This window comes from Antedon mediterranea, chromosome 6 (genome assembly GCF_964355755.1).
Source record: "Antedon mediterranea chromosome 6, ecAntMedi1.1, whole genome shotgun sequence".
Lineage (NCBI taxonomy): Eukaryota > Metazoa > Echinodermata > Crinoidea > Comatulida > Antedonidae > Antedon > Antedon mediterranea.
The window spans coordinates 24,107,462-24,120,564 of record NC_092675.1 but is presented as its reverse complement, the minus strand read 5'-3'; the positions used below and the strand labels follow the sequence as shown (position 1 = coordinate 24,120,564).

The 13,103-nt window shown below is 31.2% G+C and overlaps 2 protein-coding genes across 4 annotated transcripts in view; one reads left to right on the top strand and one right to left on the bottom strand.

Moving 5' to 3' along the window:
* LOC140051444 (centrosome and spindle pole-associated protein 1-like) overlaps positions 1–1,765 on the top strand; it is a 29,913-nt gene extending 28,148 nt beyond the window's left edge. For all 3 annotated transcript variants that reach the window (XM_072096662.1, XM_072096664.1, XM_072096661.1), the window contains one exon: positions 617–1,765. In XM_072096662.1, the coding sequence (XP_071952763.1) occupies positions 617–674 (58 nt within the window). In that variant the 3' untranslated portion in view covers positions 675–1,765. The remainder of the gene's footprint in view (positions 1–616) is intronic.
* Positions 1,766–6,555: 4,790 nt separating this feature from the next.
* On the bottom strand, positions 6,556–11,929 carry LOC140052513 (uncharacterized). Its single transcript, XM_072098122.1, has 8 exons — positions 11,884–11,929; positions 10,547–10,945; positions 9,990–10,088; positions 9,424–9,816; positions 9,139–9,165; positions 8,533–8,607; positions 8,166–8,235; positions 6,556–7,974 (listed from the first exon to the last, which is right to left on the bottom strand). The coding sequence occupies exons 1-8, from the start codon at positions 11,927–11,929 to the stop codon at positions 7,182–7,184; spliced, it is 1,902 nt and encodes a 633-aa protein (XP_071954223.1). The 3' UTR covers positions 6,556–7,181.
* Between the last annotated feature and the right edge of the window lie 1,174 nt (positions 11,930–13,103).

The following is a 13,103-nucleotide window of genomic DNA, read 5'->3' as shown; positions in this document are numbered from 1 at the left end:
CAATATTTACTATATTCATTTTAAAAGTTGCATACTTGTTGATTTATCTGTAAGTTTGTGTTATCCAATTCCAACAAATTTATAGTTTGCACACTTCCAGTTTTTCTGATTGTCGAGCAGAACAGAACAGAACACTGCTAATTGACTGCAAACGTCCAGATGATTTGCTGATACCATACTAATAGTAGTCCTAATAATGATTTATTTTATAGAAGATTTACAATAATACAAAATAAGAATAATAAAAATGACATTTTAGAGATTTATGTTAATTTCTTTTTTTCCTTTCTACAAAATGATTATGCAAATAGAAATAAAAGTCAATGACACTTAATGACATGGAGATATATTTATTCTCTCCATGATTAAAACTTGAACATTTTAATGCACTGCAGGTCTTTTCATGAGAAGTACTGTATTTCAGTGCTTGCTTTTGAATATTGAGTGCACAATTCAAAATTGTTGTCCAATCTGCAGACAATACTGTTTCGATCTTAATAGATTTGATTGAAATATATCTTGTCAGTGCAGCTGCTCAGATTAATGATTATGTACCACATAACTGGCACAATATATTCACAACTAAGTAATATCTTTTTTTTTTTATATATTCAAGACCACCGACTGGAAAAAGTGAAGATCTAAGTCTATGGCTTCAGCCAAGTGGGTACTAAAAAATCGAACAAATTGCAAAACTAAAATGTGACATTGTTTTACTATGTATCCTATGGTTCTGTTTGTCCTGTAAAAATGAGCTTATAGTACAATTTAGAAAAAGTTGTATTTTAAAGCTGATCTGGTAAATCTTACATAGAAATTGTTGATAATCATGCTAATTTTGTATGTAAACCTAACCTAAAACAGCCAAATGCTTAAAAAAATGTTAACGTGACATAATTAATAGTCTATGAGTGATTTACCAAATTATACACAAAATTCATATTGTAACAGATAAATTAATGCCTTATTCAACCCAATTTGAAGGCAATGTTGTAAATGATATTATAAATATATGTATGTATTACTGTACTTTTTGTTTTATAGTGTCGACATAATAACATTTAGTTTAAGGAAAAAAATATTGCAGTATTATCGTTTTCTTGAGAGCCTTTTAGTGTGTATAATATATTTAATATTTATCGTATTCACAAATAAGCAGGTGATACTTCATGGGGAAAACATTAAAATGTGTGTATACAGTAAACCATGGTTGTATATAGACATGTGGTTTATCAAACAAGCATTATGCTAGGTTGGGGAAATATTCTCATTTTTGTAATTCTTATCTTTGTCTTTACACATAACAGGCACAAAATTATTTCTAAACTGTCTGTTTTTACACTGAAATTTAATTAATTCATTTGAAACGATAAGATGAGGAAATCTGTGAGAATGAGAACAAGTTGAGATTCGAACTCGGAACCTTCTGCTTGATATGCAGATGTCCTAACCATTAGACCACTGGGGCTTTCATGGTATTGTTCAAACTCGATTGGATAACGACTCTATAACACTTTTATCATTTCAAATTAATTAATTAAATTCCAGTATATCACCGGGCGGTTTAGAATTAATGTTCTTTGCCTGTTGTGTTGTTCTTTAGATTTTTAAACAATTTCTATTTCTATAAGGATTCAGTTGGTCAATATAACGTAAAGTGTTGCTCCTGTATTTAAGTAATCAGTACATAGTAAAATTAAAAGGTTAGTAAATGTTGTATTATATTGAGGAAATATGCTGTTAAATTTGGATATTATTTATCTATTATTTATTTTAATATGCAGTATAAAATTGATATGTACATTAAATATATATATATATATATATATATAAATAAATAAATAAAATAACAGCAGAAAACTTGGTTACTTCATTGTTTTAATCACTACAAATTTGTTTCATACGACCAGCATGTAGCTGGCCGCACTCTTCAGGTGAAATATAAAACATAAGTGACACAGTTGTCTCATAGTGCTTAATAGAAGTGGGTCATCAGGAAGTCGTATACAGCCTATTGTTTTAGATTTATATATATATATATACGTTAAGTCTGGAAAAGAAGTAAAAACTACAGTTTGGTCTCTACAGGCTTGTTTCGTGAGTCGTGCAACTCACTCATCAGGAGACTATAATGAGAACAATCAATTACAACGTTGCTTATAAGCACATTTACTTGTAGAATTAGAATTTACAGGTGATATGTTTTGGAATGTCAGCTGTTATGTAACAATGCTTTCCTTCTGTGCCGGCAGGCGGACACAGGCTTGTTACGTTTGTTTAATGTCGATAATTCAGGGTGGCGGATGATAAATAATTTCTCTTTGAGGCAGAGGTTGCATTCTTTGTTTGCGCTACTATATGCTTTAGTAGATGCCAAGATGCGCCATGAGATTGAATAGTCTGTGTTGTTGTCCTTGAGTGTCCAAATATGTTTACTGAGTTCGGTTGAGTTTCTAGAACGTGTATGACGGAATGATGAGGTGTGATTTCTGTATCGTGTTTTAAAATCATTTTCAGTGAGTCAAATCCACCTCGGAAACTTATACTTACATAAATGGTTACTATTGCATAATAAACATGCGCAGAGACGAATAATGGGTTCTGCGAATGTCAATTGTGCTATAGTAACCAGTTTTCGACATAAATGGTTACTATAGCATAATAAACATGCGCAGAGTCGACTAATGGGTTCTGCGCATGTTAATTGTGCTATAGTAACCAGTTTTATCTAAAAATAAAAAGGTCGAAAAATGGTCATTTTTTTAAGAAATCCCTTTACTATAGTACAGGGAAATTTTCGAAAAATAGCCGATTTTCGACACTTTTTATTTTTTGACATAAATGGTTACTATTGCATAATAAACATGCGCAGAGACTAATAATAGGTTCTGCGCATGTTTATTGTGCTATAGTAACCAGTTTTGACATAAATAGTTACTATAGCATAATAAACATGCGCAGAGTCGACTAATGGGTTCTGCGCATTTTAATTGTGCTATAGTAACCAGTTTTATCGAAAAATAAAAAGGTCGAAAATTGGCCATTTCTTGAAAAAATCCCTGTAGCACTATAGTAAGCCTACGGGGAAATTTTCGAAAAAAAAAGCCAATTTTCGACCCTTTTATTTTTTGACATAAATGGTTACTATTGCATAATAAACATGCGCAGAGACGAATAATAGGTTCTGCGCATGTTTATTGTGCTATAGTAACCAGTTTTGACATAAATGGTTACTATAGCATAATAAACATGCGCAGAGTCGACTAATGGGTTCTACGCATTTTAATTGTGCTATAGTAACCAGTTTTATCGAAAAATAAAAAGGTCGAAAATTGGCCATTTCTTGAAAAAATCCCTGTACTATAGTACAGGGAATTTTTCGAAAAATGTCCGATTTTCGACGCTTTTATTTTTTGACATAAATGGTTACTATTGCATAATAAACATGCGCAGAGACGAATAATAGGTTCTGCGCATGTCAATTGTGCTATAGTAACCAGTTTTTGACATAAATGGTTTCTATAGCATAATAAACATGCGCAGAGTCGACTAATGTGTTCTGCGCATGTTTATTGTGCTATAGTAACCAGTTTTATTGAAAAATAAAAAGGTCGAAAATTGGTAATTTTTTAAAGAAATCCCTGTACTATAGTACAGGGAAATTTTCGAAAAATAGCCGATTTTCGACACTTTTTATTTTTTGACATAAATGGTTACTATTGCATAATAAACATGCGCAGAGACTAATAATGGGTTCTGCGATTGTCAATTGTGCTATAGTAACCAGTTTTCGACATAAATGGTTACTATTGCATAATAAACATGCGCAGAGTCAACTAATGGGTTCTGCGCATGTTAATTGTGCTATAGTAACCAGTTTTATCGAAAAATAAAAAGGTCGAAAAATGGTCATTTTTTAAAGAAATCCCTGTACTATAGTACAGGGAAATTTTCGAAAAATAGCCGATTTTCGACACTTTTTATTTTTTGACATAAATGGTTACTATTGCATAATAAACATGCGCAGAGACTAATAATAGGTTCTGCGCATGTTTATTGTGCTATAGTAACCAGTTTTGACATAAATAGTTACTATAGCATAATAAACATGCGCAGAGTCGACTAATGGGTTCTGCGCATGTTTATTGTGCTATAGTAACCAGTTTTATTGAAAAATAAAAAGGTCGAAAATTGGTAATTTTTTGAAAAAATCCCTGTACTATAGTACAGGGAAATTTTCGAAAAATAGCCGATTTTCGACACTTTTTATTTTTTGACATAAATGGTTACTATTGCATAATAAACATGCGCAGAGACGAATAATAGGTTCTGCGCATGTTTATTGTGCTATAGTAACCAGTTTTGACATAAATAGTTACTATAGTCGACTAATGGGTTCTGCGCATTTTAATTGTGCTATAGTAACCAGTTTTATCGAAAAATAAAAAGGTCGAAAATTGGTCATTTTTTGAAAAAATCCCTGTATTATAGTACAGAGAAATTTTCGAAAAATAGCCGATTTTCGACCCTTTTTATTTTTTGACATAAATGGTTACTATTGCATAATAAACATGCGCAGAGACGAATAATAGGTTCTGCGCATGTCAATTGTGCTATAGTAACCAGTTTTTGACATAAATGGTTACTATAGCATAATAAACATGCGCAGAGTCGACTAATGGGTTCTACGCATTTTAATTGTGCTATAGTAACCATTTTTATCGAAAAATAAAAAGGTCGAAAATTGGTAATTTTTTAAAGAAATCCCTGTACTAAGTACAGGGAAATTTTCGAAAAATAGCCGATTTTCGACACTTTTTATTTTTTGACATAAATGGTTACTATTGCATAATAAACATGCGCAGAGACTAATAATAGGTTCTGCGCATGTTTATTGTGCTATAGTAACCAGTTTTGACATGAATAGTTACTATAGCATAATAAACATGCGCAGAGTCGACTAATGGGTTCTGCGCATGTTTATTGTGCTATAGTAACCAGTTTTGACATAAATAGTTACTATAGTCGACTAATGGGTTCTGCGCATTTTAATTGTGCTATAGTAACCAGTTTTATCGAAAAATAAAAAGGTCGAAAATTGGTCATTTTTTGAAAAAATCCCTGTATTATAGTACAGAGAAATTTTCGAAAAATAGCCGATTTTCGACCCTTTTTATTTTTTGACATAAATGGTTACTATTGCATAATAAACATGCGCAGAGACGAATAATAGGTTCTGCGCATGTCAATTGTGCTATAGTAACCAGTTTTTGACATAAATGGTTACTATAGCATAATAAACATGCGCAGAGTCGACTAATGGGTTCTACGCATTTTAATTGTGCTATAGTAACCAGTTTTATCGAAAAATAAAAAGGTCGAAAATTGGCCATTTCTTGAAAAAATCCCTGTACTATAGTACAGGGAATTTTTCGAAAAGTGGCCGATTTTCGACGCTTTTATTTTTTGACATAAATGGTTACTATTGCCTAATAAACATGCGCAGAGACGAATAATAGGTTCTGCGCATGTCAATTGTGCTATAGTAACCAGTTTTTGACATAAATGGTTTCTATAGCATAATAAACATGCGCAGAGTCGACTAATGTGTTCTGCGCATGTTTATTGTGCTATAGTAACCAGTTTTATTGAAAAATAAAAAGGTCGAAAATTGGTAATTTTTTAAAGAAATCCCTGTACTATAGTACAGGGAAATTTTCGAAAAATAGCCGATTTTCGACACTTTTTATTTTTTGACATAAATGGTTACTATTGCATAATAAACATGCGCAGAGACGAATAATAGGTTCTGCGCATGTTTATTGTGCTATAGTAACCAGTTTTGACATAAATAGTTACTATAGCATAATAAACATGCGCAGAGACGACTACTGGGTTCTAAGCATGTTAATTGTGCTATAGTAACCAGTTTTATCGAAAAATAAAAAGGTCGAAAATTGGCCATTTCTTGAAAAAATCCCTGTACTATAGTACAGGGAATTTTTCGAAAAATGGCCGATTTTCGACCCTTTTATTTTTTGACATAAAGGGTTAATATTGCATAATAAATATGCGCAGAGAGGAATAATGGGTTCTGTGCATGTCAATTGTGCTATAGTAACCAGTTTCTGACATAAATGATTACTATAGCATAATAAACTTGCGCAGAGACGAATAATGGGTTCTGCGCATGTCAATTGTGCTATAGTAACCAGTTTTGCCATAAATGGTTACTATTGCATAATAAATATGCGCAGAGACGAATAATAGGTTCTGCGCATGTCAATTGTGCTATAGTAACCAGTTTTTGACATAAAAGATTACTATAGCATAATAAACATGCGCAGAGACGAAAAATGGGTTCTGCGCATGTCAATTGTGCTATAGTAACCAGTTTTGACATAAATGGTTACTATTGCATAATAAATATGCGTAGAGACGAATAATAGGTTCTGCGCATGTCAATTGTGCTATAGTAACCAGTTGGTTACGTAACTGCTGTAAGGGAGTTATACAAATTAGAAACAATGAACTTTTAAAAAAAATAAAATACAGGTTCATCATGATAATGATGACTTAACAAGTTCATGGAAAGGTTTTGTTTCATCGGATCTTGAATCCGGCCATTAATATGGTTTATCCCGGAAGATCAAGTGAAACACATTTCACACTAAATACATGACCAACGTACTATAGGCATAATACAGTTTCACATGGTCTTCTTCAATATAAACTTACATAGTTTGGGTGTAATATTAATATTATTTCGTTCATTAAAAGGTATTTATAGCATTTATCCTCTTATTAATTTTTGTATTTTGTAAATCCTGTATATGCATTTTAATCTGTATATTTTTACTGTACTGTGTATTTTACTTCGTGTTTTAACATTTTATTCTATTTTTATATTAAGTTTCCATGAGAAAAACAAATTTCAAATCTTTCGTTGAACTATTTGACAATAAAGTTATCTTGTATCTTGTATATGATCGCTTTCAGAAAATTATTAATTAATAAAAACACTGGTTAAAAATATATTCCCAAAGGGTCCTGGAGACATTATTAACTTCTTTATAAACGAGATGGGCAAGGAAGTCGAATTTTTTAAAGTCATTGATGAAGTGCGTGCTTCATCGAAAATTAAATCATGTATTTGTTTTTAGTGTTAATATTAAGAACAGTTAGGAACCGCTTTCGTAAATTTCATTTTCAACTTCTTTGCTTAATGTTCCATAATCTGCTTTCTCAACATTGTCTGGCTTTTCCAAAACAAAATAGACTCCATTTGATTGGACAGACTGTTCATTATCTGGATCAGTCATTGAAGAATAATAATGCTCAGTTTCAATGTTGGTAGAATGTTGTTTACTGGAAAGTGTTACAGTGCACGGAATTGTATATATCTGTTCAGCACCACATTGCGCAGGTCCGCAAACGTCATACACTGGTTTGTTGTATAAATGTTCACTCTCTACAGAACATGAACTTTGCTTTGGTAAGGTACAAGTGTTGGAAGTGAAGCCCAAGTTCGAGTGTGCGTAGCATGTTCTTTCTTGTCCTGCAATATACTGAGGCTTACAAGTTTTAGGTCGATTGCTTTTAATTTCTGTTTGACTTTGCTTCTTGTCTTCAAATTTCTTCCTACCACTCAATCGAAAAACAGTATTTGCTCTAGAAATATTTTTACTACTGAATCTTTCTTTAGGGAGATCTGTTTCTGTTGGATGTAATTGTTGAATTTCGTAATATCTCCCCTCTAACTCCTGATTCACTTGATTTACTGATTTGCATCTTGGATTGATGTTAATTTCTAAGCCAGTGTTTGGTGTTTCTCTAATAATATCTGAAGTTTCAAGTTGCATATAAACTGGCACTGAAACCCCTTCTTTGGCAATGTCTTTATTTGTTCCGCCTGTAAACGCTGTCGATGGTATTTCCTGAGGTGACGTAATATGTTGCTTTCTGATCTTGCTCCTAAAAGACAATTATCAACCTTGAATGTTTCTATTTGATAAACCAAAAAATAAAACATAATACAAAACGAAAATATGAACATTTTTAATTCTTTACTTCTATATCTCCATGGTTGGAGAGGGCGACAAACAAGGCTGCTAAAAATAAGAATGTCTTCTTGTTCATGCTTTATACCTTAGATTGATACTTACCTCCTCCATAACAGAGCAATTACCACCAATACCAGGATAAACAATACAATAATAACCGAAATTAAAACACCTGTAAAACAAGACATACATTGTATTGATGGTAGAATTACCTTATAATTACAAATATATCAAGAATATACTGGTGATTCATTGCATAGTTGAAACGTAAATTACTTACAAAAGTAGGTAACAAAATCCCTCCCATAGACACTGTTTTAATGTATGACGAGGAATCAGAAGCTACTGTAGTTTCGAATATGCCACATGTGAACAATTTACATATTTGCAATTCATAGTTTATCGCTTTGTAGGCCTACTCTGGTAACAAAAAAATACAATGATTAACATGAGAAAACCTTAGGCCTACCCATATTCAATGTGTTGTCGTCACCTTTCTTAATTTGCTGTATACTTGTGACGTTAGCAGTAAAGTCAGAATTTCCTGAAAACATTATTTCAATAAATATGGTGTAAATGATGACACAATTGTGAGTCAAATACGGTAAGTCATGAGCTAATCGGAATGCCCGACATCTAATATTGCCAAAACAAATGCTCGATATTATTTAAGTTGCATTACCATATATGGATACGGTACAGTATAATACGTGTATCATTATTTATCTGTACTGTAAGTTTACTATTTATTATTGTTTCCTGATGTTGCTGTAATTAAAGAATTAGAATAAAACAAAAAATTAAACAATAATTTTCAACTATGTTTTGATTATCTTTCAATCTTGAAAAAATGAAAATTGAAGTATTCAAATAGTTATCTAGTGTCAAAATAATGTGTTAAAATATTTTACGAATTTATAGCTAGAAATAAAAGGAATATTTTGTTTAAGAAGAATTTCTATTGTATAAGCAAATAAAGCATTTCAGCATTTCCTAATACCAAAATACACACAACTGAATATAATGATTTTGAATGTTATTTGATGATATTTTTATCGATAGATCATGAACTTACCTGAAGTTACCGGGTTAGTAATAGATTCTGAAAAAAGATAACAAAATGTCAATATTAAAATCCTATTACGTGGTAATCAATTTAAATTTCATTTGAAGTATCAGATTGCAAAACATCATTGATTTAAGAGAACTAATTAACTATAACAAGCTTTTTAAATAATTTAAATGAATATTTCGCAAAAACAGATTTTCGTATCTTAGTCTTGAAAATATAAATGTATTGTTACTATTATTGATTATCATTGATATCATTACATAGTAAGATAAATAAATGACACCACACCTCTAGTATATTCGCATATGTACCCGTGTCCAACGGGTATCCCGGCATCACAAGGTCTAGAAAACCATACTGACTGGAAGGCAAATATTGTAGTACATCTGAAAGTTGATGCTGCCGCTCCATGACGATTGTACGTAAGAGGTGCTCCTGATAACCATTTGGCGTTTTCTTCATTTTTTGGGAGTCTAAGACCAATATATAGCTCTTTATAAAGGTAGTTTGTTTTAAGACTGTTGATTAATGCATCGTTTTCTTCTTCAGTTTCCAAACTTACAAGTTGACCGCCTTTTGATGAGCAGGATTTGACAGCGTATGTCCAATTGTAGGTGTTAGGATCTTCTACAAACTCGTAACAGGAATTCCCATGAACAAAACGATCCGAGGGACAAAGCGCTGTAATATTGAGTAAAAAAATTTAATTTGTTAAAGCATACGGTAATGTGTCATTTCTTTTTTATTATGTATTGTGAAACTCTGACTAAGAGTGACATTGGTCATACAATATATCTCAATATATGTTGTTGTATTTAACATTATTCTCAAATTAGCATAAAGTGAATATTTACCAGTTAAGTCATTTTTTGTTTTCTGTGTTTCCTCAACTGTAGTTAGTTGTTTTGTCGGGTATAACACAGGAAGATGTGTGGATTTTAAAGCCGGTGTTCCTGAAATAATTAGAAAACTATCATACAAAAAAAGTATAGGCCTGTAACAATTATATCAAATAAGAACAATTTTAATTAAACAGCATTCTCAGTCTTGTTTCCAGTTTGTATAGTACTTAATTAAAATTTAACATGATTGGAAATGACCACATTAAAATAATTCCTTATTATTTAATCCCGTCAGATACATTTTTTCATTCACTAACAATACGGAACTTTCGCCGATGAGGTATTTTCGACGTGATTTTAAGATCATGTCCCAATATGAGCACTGTTTCAATAATTTGAATCAATCATATTTATCTATTGTAGGAAATAAATAATTCCATTCATATCAGTCTCAATTTTGTTTTCTTAGAATCTACCCGTTTCATCGTATGTAATTTCCAATCATGTTGCCTTGCGATTGCTTTTAGATTTTAATTAAGTTCAAAATAATTTACAAGATATGTATTTACCGTACTCGCATATATATCCAATGTTGTGGTATCGAACTGTACACATTACTCGAAGCCAATTATTATCTGAAATGTCCAATACAGTTCCTTCGCACGAATGATCTCCTTGTGGTGCTGATTTTAAGCTCCATCTGTCTGACGACAAATATTCCCCAGACACCCACATCGGAGTAATTCCTTGACTATATAGACCAATATAAAACTTCTCTTCGGTTTTATATAGTGCATATCGGTGATTCCTCACCGCATCTTGCTCCGAATCTGTTTCAAAACTGGCTAAACTTCCACCGGAGTCTATACAGCCTTTGAGAGCGTCCATCCAAGTAAGGTTTTGTTCTGGCTTGACAAAATCATAGCATGAATTGTTGATATTAATCCGTCCAACATTGCAGCTTAGTACTATTAAAGAAAATGAACGTTATTACCACATTTATTATTTTGATAATGTATTTTATAATGCTGCATCTACGTACATTTAAGATCTTCATAGAATGTATCTATATAGAATGTATGTATGTCCTGGCATGAATTAGTGGGCACATTTCCATTCAAAAATTTAGAATAAGTGTACTTTACAAACATACTTGATTCCACAATTGTTTCAGTAATGTAAGAAAACAAAATTGAGTCTCATATGAATGTAATAATAGTAATTTAATAATATATATATATTAAAAAATAAAATATGAGGTGTCAAATAATAGTACTAATAACTTACAACAGGTCTGTTAAAATGAATTGAATAAATTCGAATTTTGGAATAGGGAAACGCGATATTAAAATCACAATCGTATATCGTAGATGGCTTTATAATTCTCTAATACTAAGTTGGAAATATGTTTACCATACCACTCTGTTAAGCTATTTGTTTACTTAATGGCTTTTGATTGATAAATGAATGTAGGGTGTGACAAAAGTAACTTAAATTACCATGGAGTGTACTCTTGATATGAAAAACTAACTTTTATAGAAACTAACGAACAATTTTGAATCATCAAACTGACCTAATTCAAAATAAAATTGTTAATATTATACATATACGTTTTGTGTAATACGAATAGTGGGAATGTGTTTTAAGGTACAAATAAAGTTGATTTTTATGCTACAAAATAAAAATAAGAATGCTCAAATGATTATTGTGAATCTATAAAAAAAAAACGTATCTCCTTGTACCCAATTTCTGAGGATTTATTCAAAATAAACACTTTAAAAAAGAGTTATTTTACGAAAAAATTGACAGACAAAAGAGAGATTTATACCCCATATTTTAAATAACAAACTTAAAGTATTTATATTTTTCAATTAGCCTATAATTCGACAATTCAATTCTCTCTTACCTTCAACAATACAGAGCAAGAAAAGAGTTATCCGATATCCTATCATAATTCCTACTGAAGTGGAAGTAAATACGCCCCATCTCGAGTAGATATATATATTATGCTTCGGAGGATTTATGTATCACTCGGCTTTCAATGCAAATTCCGGTGTTCGAATATTACATCCCTTTGAGGTCAAGCGGATTAGAACATATGTTTGTACAATTGTTTGTTGAGCGACTGATTTTCTCCTTTTCTAGATGTCCCACGAAAAGATGAAAAATAAAATTAAATAAAATCAATGTGCAATTTTGTAGTTTTTAGTTCATTCATTTCCGAAAACAACACATATATATTGATTTATTATGTATAGACAAAATCGAAATATTTTAAATCTATTTTTTTGTCTAATTGAATATCTATTATGTAACAATACATAGGCATACAGTATTATTATTAATAATATTTGTTCAAGAAGACAAACATATCTTTAGTAATTTTAGATTTATAAATAAATGTATTTAAAATTGGCAGTGTACTCTCGTTTGGTATAAACAGATTATGAGTCAGCAACTTTAAGTCGATTGCGTTCTTGGAAAACACTTTAAGATCGATTTTAAAGTACGGATTTGGTTTTTGTTAATTAATTAGAGATTATTTGAGATTAACTGTGTAATAGGTCACGGACCGCATAACCAAAATAAGACACTATGAAAGACACTGTAAGTAGTTGTGTGTATTGTTTCCTTACTAAGTGTTATTTATAGCTGTCTTATAGATCGTTTATATGCCGTATAAACGTCTGATTCGGATTTTTTCTCCGAAATTCTATAATTTACAATGAATTGTGTTTTAATCGTTTAAGATGAATACGATTTTAAACGAAACTGTTAATGGTAAACTCTCATAACTACTCAATTGTCTGGCCTCACTGGATGGTATCATTTTTTAGTCTTTAATAGATGCAAATTATTATAGTTAGTGTGCTCTTGTTTTGTTTTGTTTTTTTATGTGTACAGAACAGAAATATTATATAGTTTACAATGGAATAATCATGGAGGTATTTATACTTCCATGGAATAATCTATAATTATTTTGGATGAGTCTTTGATTAAGGTAAGTTCGGAAGGAAATATCCAGATACCACTACTCATAATCCACTTATGAATCATCAAGGGGATCGTAATTAGATATGGGGGCGCTATCATATAACTATTGACTATACTAGTTTATCTTGTTTT

Excerpts from the sequence above, each read along its gene's own strand:
- LOC140052513 (XM_072098122.1), bottom strand. The coding sequence starts at position 11,929 with ATGATAGGATATCGGATAACTCTTTTCTTGCTCTGTATTGTTGAAG. Across the intron at positions 10,946-11,883 it reads CTTGCTCTGTATTGTTGAAG|TACTAAGCTGCAATGTTGGA; the intron begins GTAAGAGAGAAT and ends TTTCTTTAATAG. Across the intron at positions 10,089-10,546 it reads TGGATATATATGCGAGTACG|GAACACCGGCTTTAAAATCC; the intron begins GTAAATACATAT and ends TAATTATTTCAG.